This window comes from Pongo abelii, chromosome 9 (genome assembly GCF_028885655.2).
Source record: "Pongo abelii isolate AG06213 chromosome 9, NHGRI_mPonAbe1-v2.0_pri, whole genome shotgun sequence".
NCBI classification, from domain to species: domain Eukaryota; kingdom Metazoa; phylum Chordata; class Mammalia; order Primates; family Hominidae; genus Pongo; species Pongo abelii.
In genome coordinates, this window is record NC_071994.2 from 77,559,035 (window position 1) to 77,578,098 (window position 19,064).

The 19,064-nt window shown below is 55.3% G+C and overlaps 2 protein-coding genes across 5 annotated transcripts in view; one reads left to right on the forward strand and one right to left on the reverse strand.

Moving 5' to 3' along the window:
- The window catches only part of GDPD5 (glycerophosphodiester phosphodiesterase domain containing 5), a 92,061-nt gene extending 79,445 nt beyond the window's left edge, over positions 1 to 12,616 (reverse strand). For 3 of the 4 annotated variants that reach the window (XM_024255864.3, XM_054524834.2, XM_054524833.2), the window contains exon 1: positions 11,869 to 12,008. The gene's annotated coding sequence lies outside the window, so the exon portion shown is untranslated. Of the gene's footprint in view, positions 1 to 11,868 lie in introns of all 4 variants that reach the window. The other variant, XM_009246848.4, reaches the window with a different exon arrangement.
- Positions 2,256 to 18,088, forward strand: LOC134762133 (collagen alpha-1(I) chain-like). The gene is made up of 4 exons (XM_063728303.1): positions 2,256 to 2,345; positions 2,473 to 2,614; positions 11,954 to 12,832; positions 13,909 to 18,088. Exons 1-4 carry the CDS (start codon positions 2,256 to 2,258, stop codon positions 13,926 to 13,928), a joined length of 1,131 nt encoding a protein of 376 aa, XP_063584373.1. The 3' UTR covers positions 13,929 to 18,088.
- The last annotated feature ends 976 nt before the right edge of the window (positions 18,089 to 19,064 follow it).

A 19,064-nucleotide genomic window follows, 5' to 3' on the forward strand; every position in this document is an offset into this window, starting at 1 on the left:
CTCTTAAGGCACACAGCTAGCAAGGCAGGTGTTGCTAACAATTTGTTGCGGAGTAAATTGTCCCTTTCACAGATGAGCAAACTGAGACTTGGCTGGTTACCAACTTGTCTGAGGTCAGAGAGTCGGTGGGAGTCAGGGTGTAAGCTCCGGTGTGTCTGATTCCAGAGCCCACACTCTCCTGCCCTCCCAAACAAGTCCCACACTTCCTCCTCACAGACTGCTGTGAGGATGCAATGACATCACAGATATCAGAGCACTTCGTAAAGTTAAACTGTTATGTGTCCAAAGGCAACAAGAAGTCAGTCTTGACTCTCCGTGAAACTAAACACTGAAGTTTACAGGGGCACTCAGAACTAGCCACAGCCTAGAACTCCTGGGTTCCTCGCTCTCAACCTCTGGCCTTCCTCGGCTGACCTCCTCCCAGGGAAAGGGACCCAGCAATCCCAGGAGCCCCAGATGACCCCTCAAGGCCCACAGAGCAGGGTTCCCCTGGCACCCATAGGGCCTCCTCCTAGACCAGCAGACCACCTGGCTAGCAGCCTCCTGACTCTCCTGTGCTCCACTCTTGCTGAGGACCTAGAGGGCATGGCCTGGCCCAGGTGCCATGGGAGCTGCTGCAGGGACCCTCACCACTCCCCACCGACAGGCTGTGGGACCTCAAGCCAGTCACCTCACCTGTCTGAGCCCGAGGTTTCTCATCTGCAAAATGAGGGATGAAAGCGGATCTCATGTGGGAAAGGATCCACTCCAAGGAGAGACTCAAACATGACTGCCCTTGAGCTGGGTGAGTTCAGCTGAGTGGGTAGAAAGGGGAGCATCAGGCTCTGTTTTGAGGAGGGAGGCAAAACCCTACCTACCAGGAATCACCCATCTAACCTTGAACTCTCAGCCTGCCCTTGGCAGTCCTGGTCTGAGAAATGGACTCAGCTGCTTTACCACTGCCAGCCACCAGCAGGACCCTATCTGCTGTCTTCCCAGGTTGGCTAGGGTCCCGGAGGGGAGAGACAGGAGAAGGGTCTTCAGTCAGAGCTACATATGTCTTCACTGGAGGGACCTGGGCCCTAGAGCACAGACATCCTTGCAGACCCACGGTGGCCCGAAATGGTTGCTAACTGGCCTCGGGCCACACAGTGAGATGGAGGTACTAGGACCCAGGCCTTTAGGCCCAGCCCAGGGCTCTCCGCACTGGCCCAAAGTCACCCCTTTTGGAGCATGGATTAAGCACAGAGAGGAAGAACAGTGTGAAGAGTTAGGATGATGTACCCCCTACCCTGCCGTGGTCAAGAGGCTCTGGCCATTGACGGCTGAACCCCCAAGCTCCAAGGTGAAAATCAACACCTGGTCACCCAGTTCTCTGCTTCACTCACTGCAGGCACTGACAGGGCATATCTGGACGGAGGAGGGGCTCAGTCTGCCTCTGCAGAGTCCCCAGCAAGAGGAAGAAGGCTCCAACTGCAGCAGAGTGGACTTCAATTAGTCTCAAGAAAGAACTTCCTGCAGAGGCATTACGCATGAACAGCACCCAGAGAAGGGGGTCATGATGAGGGCAAATGTAGCATCTCCTCTGAAATACAGGATGCTGTCTCATTATGTCATTTTACTTTCAAACCAGCCTGGAAGGTAAGTGTTGCTGCTCTAATTTTATAGGTGAGCAACTGAGGCTCAGAGAGGCTAAGTGACTTGCCCATGTCTTCTAAGTTCCACTCAAGAGAGGCAGAACCAGGATTCAAAGCCAGAACTCTGACTCCGAGGCCCACATACCTCCCTTCTCAGGAAGTCTCTGAGGATCCACGTGTTACCACACCTGCCATGGGCATCTCACTGTGTCACCTCAGATGCCAGATGTGTGAGCTGGTGGAGATGCCAGGGGCATTCCTTTCAGGAAGGAGAGAGGGAGTGCTCGCTGGCGGCCAGCTGTAAAGGGCTCTGTATCCTAGGCCTGCCGGCTGTGCCCCTGCAGACAACACCCCGTGGGGGCCTCCCACATGGTTTCCATGCAAAGTGCCATATCTTCTGTCCTTTCCCTGACCATGCCTCCTCTTGGGCAAGGCTCGGTCTCTGGCACCATTATGCCTCCTGCTCCCTGCCTGGCAAGAACCCCACCACCAACCTAACTCCACACCCAGACTCCCCATCACAGGCCCAGCAGCATCTGGTGGCACTTGTTGCACGGCCTGTCCCAGGCCTGCCCAGCCCCACTCTCCTCTTACCTGACATTCATAGGCTCCTGGGAGACCCTCTGAACTCAGAGTGGCATGGCTCATGACACCCTGGACATGGGGAACATGTTCTGGGTCCAGGGCTATCCCCAGAACTGTGGCAATGACTGCCCAGCTCTAAGGAAGGTGTGTGAAGTGGCCACATCAGGGCCAGCTCTGGGCTGGGCAAGTCGCAGCAGGGCTGGGGCTGTTGCTCTGTGCACCTGAACTCGCCTGACATTAGCCTACCTGTGACTTCTGCTCCACTCCACAGGTTCCCCTGTCCCTGGCAGGGTCACCCCAGAAGCCATCTGTAGCTTGCTTTGGTGGAGGAGGCAGAGAGGGAGAGATGGGTACCTCCAAAACTCCTCTCGCCGAAGTGTCTGTGGCAGCTGGGCTGCTGATTCATCTTTGGGGTGAGGGCTGAGAGCCCCTTCATTAAGGGGTATGGTAAAAACAGATGATCTTTAAACTGTGTCCTAAGGACAGTGTATTCAGTGGACTCCCGGACTTTCGATGGACAGAGTGAGGAAGTGTCTTTGGTTTGCTTCTCCAGAGCCACTCTCCACCTTGTTTGGGGCCCTGGGAACTGACCTCTGTGGAATGTAATGGGCTCCGTGCTGCTGGCTTCCAGAGAGGTATACCCAACAAGAAGCACAAATGGGGGACTGAAGGAAAGAGGAAAGATAGTTGAAGTTTATCCCCTGTGAGGTCTCCTGGGTTGACTGGGTCCCTGTACTGATGGCCCACAGCCCCTATCCCTATAGCTGCCCACTTCCCTTGCTCCTTCAGCCCTGAGTGGTAACTGCTCCCAGCCACTGCTAGTCCCTCGGTGCTGCACTATCCCGTGCTGATTTGTCACACACCTAATGCCTGAGCCGGTCACTCTGGGTTGGTGCACCCTCTCTGGCTGTGCCCAGGCAAGGAGACCAAGCACTGCCACCGATGGCCCCTTTTGTAGTCTTCCTCTGTCCAGTCCTCAGAGCCTCCTCTGCTCTTAAAGAAGAGCAGTTTGAAGGGATGCCCACGATTACATGTGCAGGCCTCCTCTGTCCTCTTCTCAGCCTGGGCCTGGTGGGGCAAGGGGAACAGACTGGGAGACAGGGAGCATGACCCGCCAGTGAAGGAAGGGGCAGGAGGCAGGGGTCAGCTCCCCAGTGAGTGCATGCACCAACAGCTTTTGAGTGCTTAGTTTACGGTAGGCACTGTGCTCCACATACCAAGAATTTTATTTGCTTCTCAGGTAATCCCAGGAAGTCCTTCCTACTAACGCATTTTACAGGAGAAACAACTCGTGCTCAAAGAGATAAAATGATTCTTCCAGGGTCATCCTGCCAGTAAGTGACAAAGCCAGGATCAACATAAGTTTTCTGTCTTCTGTATGGTAGACACGTTGGACAGTGATACCTGGACTTGAGCAAGCCCTGAGAATGACCTTGTATGGCAGACGCACCTGAATGCAGTTTGGTTCTGAGCTAAGGAATCTGGGAGTAGCCAACCCGGAGATCCATTCCTTATCTATGAGGAACATCTGAGCTCTTGGCCCATCCTATGGAACTTGCGGGCCAAACAGAGGATTGAGGTCTGTTGTTTTGGGGTAAATGGAGGTTGCTAGGTGGAAGTTGTTGGGGGAGGTGCTAAGTGAAAATGCTATAGAAATTGCATGCTTTCAGGCTGGGGGGCGGTGGCTCACGGCTGTAATCCCAGCACTTTGGGAGGCTAAGGCGGGCGGATCACCTGAAGTCAGGAGTTAACATAGTGAAACTCCATCTCTACTAAAAATACAAAATTAGCTGGGTGTGGTGGCACATGCCTGTAATCCCAGCTACTTGGGAGGCTGAGGCAGGAGAATCACTTGAACCCAGGAGGCGGAGGCTGCAGTGAGTGAAGATTGCGCCATTGCACTCCAGCCTGGGCAATAAGAGCGAAACTCTGTCTCAAAAAAAAACCAAAACCAAAACCAAAACCAAAAAAAACTGCACACTTCCTACAAGTGATTGTGGTTCTTTGGTCCAGCCAGCAGCCACTGGACTCTCTCCCCTGTGTGTGAGCCCATAGTAAAACCCCATGGCTCATTCGCTGGCTCTGGGTCTCCTCTTTGGCCTCTCGAGCCTGGTGCCATCCTCACCGGCACCGATAGGGGTTTGGCTCAACACCTAGTAACTACCTTGAAATAATTTTTGTGAACTGGCTCACAATCACAGCAGAGTTGGATGACTTAAGTGGGGTCAATTATCGGTGAGGATTTGCACAAAGGCCTCCAATGTTCCCTGGACACCCTCCCCTAGATTAAAAAAAAAATCCTCTGACATTCTTCAGTTCTCCCAGGTGGGACAGGGGCCCCAAGCAGGTGGTGCAGTTGGGTGTCCGGGTTGGAAAAACAAGCAGATTCAGACAAGGCTTCATTGTTAAGGAGAGTCTGACACTTTGACCATTAAAGCAAAACTGAACAAAACAAAATGCTTACTGCCTTGTCTTATCTCTTAGAGAGAAAGGGGACAGTGGGAAGGGCCCCCGGGCTGGGTGTTGATCCCACCCTAACCAGCGCCAGTCTCAGAGACCTGGCCTCAGGTGGCTGGGGCAGGGAGTTCAGGGGCTCAGTCCAGCCCGGCGTCAGGTATGGGGTGGGTGCTTGCCATGTGTGGCCTCGTCTGGCCTCTGTGGCCCTTTCAGAGAGATCGTTATTGTCATTTTTCAGATGAGGAAACTGAGGCTCCAAGAAGACACGCAGGGAGCAGCTGCATGCTGGAACCCAGGTTAACTGGATTACCAAGTCTTCCCACTCCCCTCATCTCTCCAGGCAGGGAGGTCCTGGGGGGAGGAAGCAGCCTCGGAAGGAATGAGCTCCTTGTCCTGGGGATGTGCAAGTATTGTCTTGGGACACTGTGGGAGGTAGGCTGCAGAGGGCAGCCAGGTGGCTCTCAAACTGAAATCACCAGGGGAGCTTCATCAACTACTGATGCCTGGGTCTTGCCCCAGAGATTGTGGGGCCTGCAGGACTTTTAAAAGTTTCCCAGATGATTCTAATGTGAAACAAAGTTTGAAAGCCATGGGCTTGGATGCCCACTGCTGCCCTTCCCACCTCTGAAACTCCCCTGCCACATGCCTCTCTAAGGAAAGAAGGGATTTATTACCCTGACCCCATTTTACAAAATGGGCAGAAGCCAAGCAAAATATAAGGGTGTCCTCAAGGCCTCACAGCCAGCAACAAATCGAGGCAGCATGAGGGGTCCCCTGATTTCAGACTGCCCCTGGGGTGAGCTTCTTTAAGACACTTGGGGGTTCCAGCTCCCTTGTCAGTGGGAGAGAAGTTTCTCTTTGAGCCTCCTGGGTGAGAGAGTGAGGCACATTCTTCGTGGCATTTTCTTAAAGAGTCCACTCGTTCAAAAGCTAAACAGCTGCAGGATTAATGCTGGAAGACCCCCTCTGCTTGCTGGCGTGCCTTGGGAGCAAGAAGATAAAAGAACTCAAAGCAGGCCTGTTTATCCTTTTCTGTAGGAGATTTGGTCGCAAGCCTGGGAAGAGCTGGGCCTGTCAGACCAGCAGCCCACACTTCCTCCCCACCTGCCTTTCCGCCTTCCTCATGCCCTGAAAGCAGAATGTCACAGATGGAGAGACGGTGTGGGCTGGTGGGAAGTGAGAGGCCTGTGGAGTCCACTGGTCCTGGGGTCTGCCCAAGCTCTCCCCCTTGCCAGCTACCTTTGGAGAGGAGCTACTCCTCTCTCAGCTCATTCAGTGCTGATCTCACAGAGGTCCAAAGTCAGCAACACGGGCACTACCTCCAGGAAGCCTTCCCTGACTCCCCTCCCCACTCAGCACCGGGCAACCCCAGGCCCCTGGCCTTCCCTGTCACATTCTGTGTTGTCACTGCTTCTGTGTCCTCCCATCCCTACCAGGCTGTTCATTCATTCATTCCACAGAGCAGCTGCCCTTTGCCTGGGATTCACTCCAAACGCCTTTCCCGAGCACCTGTTTTCTCTAAGATCCTCTGTGAGGTGCTGGAGATACAGATCATAACAGCTAACCTGCACTGAGTGCTCATTATGTGCTGGACATTTTTTTGAGTGCTTTACATGTATAATTCATTTCACCCTCACAACTCTATGATGAAGATGCTATAATTATCCCCATTTTATATATGGGGAAACTAAAGCCCAAAGAGGTTAAATCACTTGCCCAAGTCATTTAGCCCTACCCTGTGCCACCAGCCACAGATACTGATGGGACCGGCCCCTGCCTCAGGAGCCTGCTTCTCACAATTTGGAAGTTTTGCATCTGTGTGTTTCCTTGTCTAATGTTGTTTCCCCCACAGACCAGAATCTCCAACCATGTTACATTTTGGTTGGATGTGTGTGTGAGCAGCACCAAATAAATGCTGCTTCCCTTTAAGGAAGAACTCACACTCTCTGCCCAGCATCTGCTAGCTGGACGCCAGACGGCTTCTCCCACCTGGGTCATTTCTTCTGCGTAGGCCTGAGAAGAAAACCCAAGTCCCCAGATATCCCAGTCCTGCTCCCTCCCCTGAACCTAGCTGGGGACCCTTCCAGGCCAACAGCACCTGCTTACACACCACTGTTCACAGGGAAGGTGGTGGGAACTGTGAATCTGCAAACCCCAGCTAAGTCCCCCTAAGGGAAGGCCTCCCTGCCACCTGGCACACCCTCCCTCCTGCCATCACTCATTGGACTCTTCCATCAGCTTCTTACTGAGTTGCTCGTTCACGAAGCCATCGAGGGGGTGGGCAAGAGGACTCATGCTGATGGAGTACCCACCTGTGTGCCAGGCCTGGACAGGCACCCCACTTCCTTCATCTCATTTAATAACAGTTATTATCAGCCCCAATTTACAGGGAAAAAACAGAGGTGCAAAAGTTGAGCAAGTTGTCCATGGGGCAGCTTGCACTGCCTCCCCTGGAGGATGTGTCTCTGTGCCAGGCACACTGCTAGGCACTCAGAGGGAGGGGAGGATGCGGTGGGGGCACATAGAATCTAGTTTTGACAAGCCAGCACGGGAAGCAGACCAAGCAGAACCCCAATCCACAGACCACAGACCACAGTCAGTGTGCAAAGGGCGGTGAATCAGCAGCAGAGGAGGCTTGGATCCCACCTGCATGGGAGGAGTCCTGGAAGCTTATAGCAGGCAGCATCTTTGGGCCTGGTTGAACTCCTTACTGCTCTTTCCCATGGTTACAGCAGGAGAAAGGGTAAGCCTTGGCCTACAAAGCTCTGGTGCCCAGTGTGTGTTTGCCATCACCCCAAAGGGGGCAAAGGGAGGAGAAGCTGGCTGCCCTGCCAGTGACCCCACTGTGGCCCGGCCAGCCTGCCCGCCAACTTGGCCTGGCCTGGCCCAGCCAGCTCCCAATCACAGGGTCTCCTCTGCCAGCTAATGACCATGCTGCCTGCAGCTCAGGCCACCACCCTCCTTTGGGCGAGGCAGCTACCCACACAGCCTGCTGGCCCAGACAGTGGCCAGGCCAAAAATCACAGCTGCCCGTCATACCACATCCTCTGGCCCTGGTACTGTGGTCTCCTCCTCCTCCTTCCAGGGTCATGAAAGACGATGTAGAAAGCTGGAGCTACAGGGGAGCTCAGAACCCACCCTGCTCCCCATAGACATGGAAACACGGGACCCCAGAGAGGGGCCGACTCACCCCAGGTCACACAGCCAACCAGCCAGCCTGTGCGCGGCCTAGGGCCCAGGTCCTTCCTGGGCCCCATGCTCAGTGCAACACTGCCCTTCCTTAGCCTTGAGAAAAAACCTTGTCCAGGCTTTTTACACACAAAGTATGCTTTCGAGGTACTTGGGTGGAGGTGAGGAGACAGGACATCTTCTAAGCACAGATTTACAATTCAAACAGATGCAGCTTGGCTCCCTGCTCCCTACCTTTGAGCTGTGTGACCTTGGGCAAGATCAGGTACCTCTCTGAGCCCCAGTTTCTAGGGGATAACAGTAGCTACCTCAGGGAGTTTGTGTGAACAAGAGTGTCTATAAAGCATTTAGCACATTGTCTGGCTCACAGTAAGTACTCAAGACATCAGCTGTTGTTGATATCACTGTAGTATTGTGTGGATACATTTTACAAACTGCAAAATGTTATGGATGGTAGGTATTATTTTTTACTATTACTGCTGAATGTTAAAGATTCAGAGGGGGCATGACCAGAGGGTTGGGTAATCCAGGAATGTTTCTGAGGGAATTTATGACCTGAGTCAGGTCTTGACAGGTGGGGAGGTAAGTGGAGAAGAGGCAGGGATGGCGGTTCTGATGGGAGGAACCACAAATAAAGGGGCTGCGATGGGGCCACATGTGGTGTGTTTAGGAGACAGTGCAAAGCAATGAGCCAGAAGGCCGGGCAGAAGCTATGGTGACCAAGGACCTGAATGACATAACTAGGGCCTGGTCTTCATCTTACAGGCCGTAGGAGCCACAGAGGCTTCTAAATGGGGGCTCCATTAAGCTTTCTGAAATGTGAGTTCTGTCTGACATTCAAGGCCCTCTCCTATATGGGCATTCACCCCTCACTAACCCCACCAAGCCAGCCTCCTCGCCCCAAGTTCTCCCTACCTCTCGGCTTACCACACTATCCCACCTGCCCCGCCACTAGCCCACTAGCTCACACTCATGATGAGGCTCCCCCTTGTTGAGTGCCTATAGTGCCGTGTGTTTCACACATGGGACCTCAAGATCATCTGTAACGGCCTTGAGAAGTGGACATTACAACCGTCATTTCACAAAGGGGGAAATGGAGGCCTGGTGGGATCATGTGTCTTGCCCATGCTCTCAGTGAGACGGTGGCACAGCCAGGATTCCTTCTTGGAGGGATGTCAGGACCCCCCGTCTTTGCAGCAAGTTGCCTCTAGCTCCTGCCCAGACAGCCACCTCCCTGACAAAGCCTTCCTGGTTACTCCAGTTCTCAAGGGCCTCCCCTCCACCCCTTTCTGCCCTGTACCCTCCCGCTTACTCCTCCCCCTCACCACCTCTCCGGAATCAGAGGCTCACTTGATCCTAGCCCAGCTAGCTTGGTTCCCAGTGTTGCCTGTGGGACCATCTGGCCCCCAACAGGAGAGACAGGACATCATCAACCCCAGCTCTCTCCTGTTGGGGGCCAGATGACACTTTCTCCCTGTCCTATCCTGCCTGCCCCCCCCCATATCCAAGACTGCTAACAGCACAGACAGGAGCCCCCACCTCCTCTGGTAGGGTTCAGAAGCTCACTGAGCATAGAGCTATTTCCCTGAGCTTGCCCCCAGCTGAGGGGAGTATTAATTATTCACTGCACCTTGGTGCCTAGGGAGGTCAGACAATGGGCCCGAGGGAATGGACACCAGCTCCAGGCACCACAGCCCTGCCAGCAGGAAGCCAAGGGAGGGGGTAAGAATCCAGAGCCCCTTGCCAGTGTCCCCAAGCAGACTGATTCTAGAGGCTATGAGACTAGGGGAATGTGACCCACACAGCAGCCTGAGCTGAGCAAATTCAGGTCTCTGAGCCTGCAACCATATCCTGCGTTCTAATCGAAGACAAGTCTGAGAATTTCCCCAGACTTCCTGGTCAAACTTCAAGCTTCCTTTTCTTCATAGGGATGGAAACGGATATTTGGCCAGGCACTGCATCTTTGTAGCTCATTTAATCCTCAAAACAACCTGCTAAAGGAGGTATTCTAATTTTATAGGCTCAGAGGGATGAAGTGATTTGCTCAGTGCCAGTCAGCTAGTGGGACGCAGAGTAGACTCACGCCCACCTGGTCTGTCTGATTTACCACTATCTGGGATTCACCAGTTACTGTGGCTCGAGGCTGCCGCTTAGCCCGTTTGGGTAACTTCCAGGGCACCTGGTATGCAGTTGGCACTCAAACAGTTCTACAAGCAAACTCAAAGGCCCTGGGGAAGTGGTTTTACCTCTCTGAGCTTCAGTTTCCCACACAAGACTGGGCCATTAATAACCACCCCAGTCTTGGCAAGTACAACATGCCACTTAGCACCTGACAGCCAGATGTGATGGCCCCACTAACTGAGCAGGTAACACACAGCCTGCCATAACCTATTTTAAGGTGGCACTTGGAACCATGGATGCATCAAGAGGTCCCAAGTGACTCTGCAACCCTCCTCTGCTTCACTCTAGGTTCCAGGCTCTCTCCACGTCATGAAAGGAGATCACAGGTGTGAAATTATTTCATCAAAGAGCTTTGTTTAGACATAGAGATTATTGTGAGGATTTGAATCCCTAGATGGAGGTATGGGGTAGAGGGAATCCCAAGCCCCTCAGTCACCTTCTCTTTTGGGTTCCCCTAACCCTTCCATCCCCAGGGATTGAGCTTCAGACTTCCACTGACCTCTCACCACTCTCTCCTTCCGGGGGCTTTCCAAGGTGGTTTCCCTTTGACTCCAGGGAGTTGGGCACATTTAGGGTTAACTAGTCCTAGCCAAGGCCACAGGGCCCAGACCAAGGCCATATCCCCTCCCCCTCCCCACGCAGAACAAGAGCCCACAGAGTCCATGCCAACGGCTCTTTCACAACACCCCTCTCCCTACATGCCTTGGGGGCAGCAGAAGCATCCCCTGCCTGGGAATAAAGACACCTGGGACTGTGCCCCAGCCCTGGGAGCCCCCAGCCTTGAGACCTTGAGCAGGTCCCTTCCTTCCTGGGCAGAGGTGTCCTGCAGGTTCCCCTTCCCAGAAGAAAATGAGGTTGGACCTTCCATTTGGGCCAAAGGCTATGGGGTTGCAGGCATTCCTCGCGGCCCCAGCACCAACCACACTGATTCTCACCACAGCCTCATACATGGTCGCCCAGATCTCACATCAGGGATAGGGAAAGCCCCAGCCACCTATCCAGAAGATCCTAACTGGGGAGGAGTGTGGATACCTTGAAGGATGCTCAGGAAGGTTTTCTCAAGTCTACTTCTGGCTCAAGGACTCACTGGCTTTAGGACCAGACAACTGGCACTCCCTTCGGGCGGGCCTCAGTGTCCCCATTAGTAATGTAAGGGAGGTGAATCACGTGAGCCACATCTCGAGCCACCCCAGAGAGGCCACATCTCCAGCTCTGACAGACCCTTACTTGGGGATCTCTGCAGTAAATTCACCAACAGATAAGCACATCTCAGGACCTCCAGAGTGTCTTAGAGACCCTGGAGTCTGACACACAAGGGCCAGGAGCTGCTGCTCTCACATCCTGGGCCAACAGGGAGAGAAGCTTTGGAACTGGGAAGCTTCCCACCTCTGCCCTCAACTCTGAGTCACCTTTCCTCGCGGGTGACATGGCCAGGGAGCGGGAGGCAAGAAGAGGCCACTTCCTCAGCTTTAGGATCAGCGCTCAAGTGCTCTGCCTCTTCCCCCTCTATCCTCTCCCACTTCCCCAGTCTCCTCCCCGCAGTGAAAGAAGGTCACTCAGCCCCGTTAAGCCTCAGTTTCTCCATCTGCAAGCGCCGATAATAATGCACAACACCTATTTCAGGAGTAGCAGTGAGGCTTAGGCGGGGCGGGGCGGGGCGCGGACCCGCACACAATGGGCGCTCAATAAGTACCCGTCTTCTTTCTTTCCCCTCCCCTTCCCGCGCCCCCTCCCAGCCAGTTCCAGCCTCTGCTTGTTCCCCCTGACACTCCCTTCGCTGGCCCCCGCGCTGCCGCGATGGGGTCGGGGACCGCTCTTGCCCCGCATCCGGGGCTCTCACCTGCAGCCTTGGCTCTCGCGGGCCGCCGGGACAGAAGGGGACCCCTGTGTTATCTTCGGGGCAGGCGCTGAACCCCTTGCCTGAGGCGGGACGAAGGTGACAGCCTGGGCTCGCGGCACCAGCCCGGCGGTTCGGTCCGACTGTCCTGCCCGCCTAGGACCCCTCACGGAGCGCACGACCCGGCCAGGGCTTCCCGGGCGCTCGCGCTGCTACAAGCTGTTCCACCTGAAGGTTGGGGTCTCGTGGAGCCAGAGGCTAGGGGCGTCCGGGGTCCCGTGCACCGGAGGCGAGGGCCTGGGGCCACACTGCGCTAGCCTTGGAGCTGGGGTTCCGACCCTCGCTGATGGAAAGGCGCGGAGCGACCCTGCAACCACGGACCCGTACGGCGGGGTTAGGAGCGTCCCGTCCCGGCGCAGCGGGTCAGGGCCGGGGCTTTGCGCGTCCCGGCCGCACGCCCCGGACCGCCGGGCTGGGACGGGCAGGGCAGGGCAGGCGCCGGCGGGGAGGCGCGACGGCCGGAGCCCCGCGGGAAAGTCTTTCCAGGTCCTGACTCGGCTCGCTCTGCAAAACGGGGCGGACCTCGGCGCGGCGGCCGACTCCCGAGCACCCGGCCGCGGCTCCACTTCCTCCTCTTCCCCCGCTCGCTCGCCGCTCGCTCAGCGCCGCGCCGCTGCCACCTCCGCTGTCATCCCTGACACCCACCCCCACCGGAGCCGCAGCCCGAGATCAGCCGAGGCAGCACCGCCCAGCTCCCGAGCGCCAGCCAGCGCGGCCCCGCCCGGACGGGGCGGAGTCAGCAGAGACCCCGCCCCCGGCCGGCTGTGGGCAGGGGCGGGGCGCGCACCCTCTCCTCTTCCCGGGCCCCGCGCGTGGGGCCGCAGGAGCCAATCCGAGGGTGGGAGCGGAGCGGCGCCCTGCGGAAAGCGAATTCTACCTCGGAGAGGGCGGGGCGGACAATGGAGAGGTGCGGCTGCACGAGGACAATGGCGGGGCTGGGAGTTCTGAACCGGCCGAGTCGCGGAGGGGGGTTGGCCTCGGGACCCGGATGGAGGGAGAGGCGAGAGGGCTGGCTTGTCTGGGACGGGGACATGGGGACTGCTGTGCGGGGATTGCGGGGGTCACGGGGAAGGAGCAGGGGCCAGGGTAGGAAAAGAAGCCGGGGCGAGGCAAGGTGGAGGATATCCGGGGTCAGGGGTCCCAGGGACGCTGGAGCGAGCCCTCCTGGGTGGTGGGATGCCACCGACACCTTGCTTCTCCCTAGCTTCTAGTGCTCGGCGCTCAGAGGTGAGAGTTGGGCTGGGAAGTGTTCAGATTTCAGGAAACGGCGAAAAATAAGTTTTTGGAAATAAGGAGCGAATTTGTCTTCCACAAGCCTCCCTTCCCTGCGCCCATCCCCGAGGAGGAGCGTCGTGGTCAATTTTTAAAAATACGAACTGAAGAGCAGAGTTGTGTGAGGACACACACTTCGAATCGTGATGCATCTGCAGTCCGCTCCCGCCCCTTCCCACCCCGCACATTGGGTGCAGGAGCCGTCTTTATTTTCTATTTCATTTTGAGACAGGGTCCCGCTCTGTGGCCCAGGCTGGAGTGTAGTGGCACTTTCACAGCTCACTGCAGCCTCGAACTTCCAGGCTAAAGAGATCCTCCCACCTGTGCCTCTGGAGTAGCTGTGACTACAGGCGTGCACCACCACATCCGGCTAATTTTTAAATTTTTTGTAGAGACAGGGTCTCACTACGTTTTCCAGGCTGGTCTCAATCTCCCGGGTTCCAGCGATCCCCCTGCCTCGACCTCCCAAAGTGCTGAGATTACAGGCGTGAGCCTTGTGCTTGGCCAAGGAGCCATCTTCAGTGTGTGCACAGGGCCGGGCGCAGAGAAGGTTTTGGAGGGAATTGATGTATGAATGAAAGTTGAATGTGTGCCGCCTGGGAGTGGGTTAGGGGCCATGTGAAAGCCGCTAACTGGCCTGGGGAGCTAAGGGATGTTGGTGGCACAGTACAGCCTCTTTGTAAGCCTCACACCAACCTTATATTGTGATAGGTACCCCATTTCACAGATGAGGACTCAGCACAGAGAGGCTAAGTGACGTTCCCGAGACCACACAGCTGGCACAGAGTTCTATCCACCCATCACTATCAAATTCTAGAGTAAAGTTGTGTGGCTTTAACAGGTTACTCCCCCTCTCTGAGCCTCTGTTTCCTCATCTATAAAAGAAGAATAAAGGTGCTACCTGGCACGGAACCAGGTGAGGGACTGGGCAGGCAGCAGGCTTCAGAGGGTGAAGCATGGGCATTCCCTGCAAAAGAAATGGCATCAGACTATGGCTGAGAGACTGGTTGGAAGAACAAGGAAGAGGACGAGCTGGAGGCTGAAGTTCAGACTGCAGACTTGAGGGTGCCCTCTCTTCTTCAGGCCCAGGGGTTGGGAGTAGGCAAGTTGGGCCCAGGAAGTTGGGACTGGTCTCTGGAGCCTGAGGGTGGGGAGAAGGCAGTTTTGCCTTTACTTGTTGAACTTGATGCTAAGAAACCTTGTGGCCCTTCCCTCTGTCCAGAGCCTTCTCTGGCTCCCGGTTGCCAGCATGACCAAGCCCTACATCTGTAGCCTGGCGTTCCAGCCCCTTTGTTATTGCCCTCTGCCTGCTGACCCCACCAGCCTCATCTCCCCATTGCTTACTTCCCTCTCTGCTTGCGCCAACTTCTCTCAGCTCCATCAGCAAGCAGGATGCATTCTGTCTCCATGCAGTTGTCTCCATGTGTTGCCTTGCTGTTCCCCTTCTCTCTGGAGTTAACTCCCATTTCCCTGCTGGGCTGAAGGGCAGAACCTCGAGGCCAAATGCCCATCTGTTCTCTTCACTGCTGTATCCCCAGAGCCTAGCACGGAGCCTGGCACATAGTAGGTGCCAAGTAAACAATTGTTGAATAAATGACCCATCTCTCTTGAGATTTATCAAGATTTATCTCCACCAAGATTTATCACCACCTCCGAGAAGCCTTCCTGAACTCCCCCAGGCTGCCTGCCTTTGGTCTGGGCTCCCTCAGCTTGAAGGTTCTGTAATGATTGATTTCCATGTCTGATTTCCCTCCCACCCACCACCATCCAGCCTGGTACATGGCCTGCCCTTGTGAGATCTCGGCGCTGGGAGATGAATGAGGCTCTCAGAGAGTTCTCTGGCTGCCCCTGCTGCGAGAGCCTCCTTAGCCGGGTCAGATGAGCAGGATGTCAGAATAAAAGGAGCTTTTCAGAACAGACCCTCCATGACCCCTGAGGCGCTGGAGGCCTGTCGGGGGGAGGCATGCCCAAGGTCATCAGGAAGTGACTAGCAAACAGGTCTCCGACACCCACATTTGCCCTCTGGCCACTCTTCCAAAGGGGAGGGAGTCTTGTGAGCTGGGGAATCTGGCCTTTTGGTGACCAAGGAGTTCCATGAAGCATGACAGAGGTGGTCATGGTGGCTGGTCTGGGCGGTGGTCGAGGGCGAGGCTACACGGAAACATTAGCCTTTTCTGCCTGATGCCCTACTTCTCCCAAGAACCTTCTACCTTCCTTACATTCTTCTCACCGGAGGCAGCAGCTTCAGCTTCGGGCCCCAGGGCTGTTAAACACAGCTCCTCCCATTCTTATGGCAGATAGACATTCACTTTCACACCTACATTTACATTAGTAATTTTGCAGTTTTTCTTAACAATGGCCACTGAATTGTATGAGGCTCCACACCCCTGGAGATCTACTTCCAACAAATCCTTCCACTGCGTCCATATATGCAGGTCCTGTGTGAGGCGTTGGTAGGGATGCTCTGCCCTCCTGCAGCTCCCTGTCTGGTGGGGTGATTGGGCTCCACTGAGCTCATTGAGCCCTCAAAATGCTTCGTGCCTTCCTACCCCTCTGCCTCCGTGCCTACCAGCCTGGAGTCCTTTCCCTGTCCCTCTTGCCTGCATGTGTCCCGCTTGCCTAGTGGGGATTTTCTCCATCCTTCAAGGCCCTTCTCACAAGCTGATGCCTCTGAGAACCCTGCCCACTTCTCCCAGTGGCAAGCACGGCCTCTTCCTTTGGAGCCTGTGGCACCGAAGGCCGTTTGCCTCTTCTGATGCCTTTGGATCTGGGCTGCTGTTGATGGGTCAATTTTCCCACCACATTATGAGCTTTTGGAGGGCAAGGGGTGGAGTCTGATTTCTCGCTGCCCCAGTCCCTCGTTCACCAACGTTTCCCGAGTTGGACCAAGTCCTATACCAAACATTGGGTATCCAGGGATGGGACAATCAGATGAGAACCTGCCCTCATCATCGAGGAGCCCCCCCAGTCCCAGAGCTGTCTGCATGGAAATGTGTACCAAGTGCTTTCTGAACAGAGGAGGCTGCCTGATTCAGCTGGAGGAGGGCAAGCTGGGTCAAGGGCAGCTTCACAGGGAGGGTGACGCTTGGGTATCTAGAAGCAGAACTTGTCAAGATGAGGAGGGAAGCATCTTCTGGGCAGACGGAACATTGAGCGCAAAGGCATGAAAGTGGGAATGGGCAGGTGGAGGGTGAGAAGTTAGTATATTTAGGGCAACAGAAATGACGGAGGGAGAAGTGGGTTGCACAACAGAGCAGTTAGAGCACAGACTCTGGAGCCATATGGCCTAGGTTCGAATCCTGACACTACCGAGTACTAGCTCTGTTTACTCAGTGCCTCAGTTTCCTTATCTATAGAGTGGGGATAATCCCAGTACTTACTTTGTAGGATATTTATAAGGATTAAGTGAGTTAATTTTTGTAAGGCACCTAGGGTAGTGTTGATGACACACGTAAGTTCCCAGTGTTAGGTAAATGAGGGGGAGCCGGAGAGGCCATGATAGGTGGGGTTCGTGTTTGGAATTTATCCGGAGGACATTGGAGCATTAGCAAGGAGGGAGTGTGAAGGGGAGTGGGAGGCTTGGCTTGGACCCAGCCTGCTCTGCCCACTCACGCACATCCAGAGGGCATCCCTGGGACCCCCACCTGCCTGCCCCTCCTCCTCTCTGCTCTTCCACTGCCCTCAGTGGCCCTGTGGCCTCAACTGACCTCAACTGATGTATAACAGGGCTGTAGGAGCTGGGGCCACACCTACCCCAGTACACCTAGAGGAAACTTTATGTTCCAGTTTATTGCCAAAGGAGGTCAAGTAGGGGTTCCCAGGGAATCCGGGACACCTGTGCAGGGTGAGCATCTGAGCTGTAGCCTGGCTTAACGCATGGTGGATTTGGTAAGAGTGTGTATGTGGAATGGGGAGTGGAGAGGGGCTGGAGGCACTTGCCTGGCCTGGAGAGCTGGTTGGATGTAGGGCACTGTGGGCTGTGATGCTGTGGGCTTGGGAGCCAGGTGCACATCCTGGCCCAGTCACCTTCCCTCTCTGCGCCTGAGATTCCTGTGGGTAAAAGGGAGATGAAAATAGTAGCTCCTTCAGGCCGGTTAGCTCAGTTGGGAAAAAAAAGAAAAAGAAAATAGTGGCTCCTTCAAAGGTGGTAAGGATGAAAAGATCAAATGTTCAGTCAGTGAGGCCTGAGGTACATGGTGTATATCTGGGAGACCAAAATCAGTTTTGTAGTACCAAGGCCGAAAGGTCAAGAGAGCCCGTGGCTGGAGAGCCAGGCAGGGGGACATGCCACACAAGGTCTTGGTCAAGAGTTGGCCTCTTTGCTGAGGGTGGAGGGGAGCCGCGGGAGAGTTTCACAGGGACAACAAGGTCATATGTGCTTCTCAGAGATCACTGAGGTAGAGAGACAGACCGGGGCCTGTTTTAAGAGTCAAGGTGACAAGGAGAGGCGCAGGTCTGAGCCTGGGCCCCGGCTGTGGCCCAAGTGGGTGGGACACATCCAAGAACATTTACAGGGAAAGAGGCTGGAGCTACTGATTTGTGTCCACGTAGGGCAAGAGTGAGCTAGAAATGCCTGGGTGACTCCCAGGGCCCAGCTGGTGGTGCCATTTCCTGGGGCGGGGAGCCTGGAGATGCAGGTATGGGGAAAGGTGATGATGTGGTTTGGGGACACAGTGAGTTTGAGGGACCATTGGGAGATACATGGGATATTCCGCGGTAGAGCTCTGGGGGCCGGGGCCGGGCTTGAGTCTACCTCTTGGGAGTGGACAGCCTTTGGGAGGAGAGGGTGAGTAGCCCCTGGGAGGGAAGTGTGGCTCACCATGGATGAAAACCAACAGGGAGGGGATGGGCAGGGGCTGGGGACTGAGGAGGAGCCCTCTGAGGGGAAGAAGAGGACAGTGGGGAGCAGACAGTGAGAGGAGAGTGTGCAGGGAGAGGTTAGCCAGGGCCGGGAGGGCCAGGATGGAGGTGTCCCGTGGGGTGGGCCATTGGGACTGTGGGTGACTTGGAAAGGGTGATGTGCATAGGGTGGGAGGCAGGAGCAGGGGCTCACTTGGTGACATGGTGGACAGCCCCTTTCAGGGCAGCTGACAGGGCAAAATGGTTGGATGGCAGCTGGCGGGGAAGGCAGAGGCAGAGGAGGGTTTTGGTTTTGGTGTTGGTTTCTGGAGGAGGGCTTCAGTTAAAGCTCTGTGAATAAGGGAGGGGCAGGAAGCTGACCTGGGACTGAGGAGAGGCTGTATTTGGGGGTTGGGGGTGAGGTCCACAGTGGGGACAGGAGAGAAAGATCTGAAGCAGCCCCTTCTCACTTCGTAGAGGGGGCTTTGGGAAATGTCTGTGTCAAGTTAGTAAAAAATGATATCATGGCTGGATGGCGTAGCTGATGCCTGTAATCCCAGCACTTTGGGATGCCAAGGCGGATGGATCACTTGAGGCCAGGAGTTCGAGACCAGCCTGGCCAACATAGTGAAACCCCGTCTCTACTAAAAATACAAAAATTAGCCATGTGTGGTGGTGCATGCCTGTAGTCCCAGCTACTCGGGAAGCATAAGGCATGAGGTGGAGGCTGCAGAGAGCCGAGATCATGCCACTTCACTCCAGCCTGGGAGACCCTGTCTCAAAAAAAAAAAAAAAAAAGATACCTGACCCCCTTTCTCATTCTCCTGGATCACTGCTCAGGCTCCAGTCTTGCAAGGCTGGGGAGCTTCACATTCCTTTCTGACCCCAGATCCTGGAAGCTTCCTCTCCCACCAGGTCTTGTCGCCAGCCAGTGGGAATAACCGAGGTCACCATAATGCCATGCTGACCCTTCCCCAAAGCCTTTGGATGCTCACTAGAGGAGCTATCTGCTTTGTCCCCACCATTGT

Coding starts and splice junctions, on each gene's coding strand:
- LOC134762133 (XM_063728303.1), top strand. CDS start 2,256: ATGGCTCATGACACCCTGGACATGGGGAACATGTTCTGGGTCCAGGGC. Junction 2,346..2,472: donor ACTGCCCAGCTCTAAGGAAG/GTGTGTGAAGTG, acceptor TCCACTCCACAG/GTTCCCCTGTCCCTGGCAGG. Junction 12,833..13,908: donor GCGGGGCGGACAATGGAGAG/GTGCGGCTGCAC, acceptor ATATTGTGATAG/GTACCCCATTTCACAGATGA.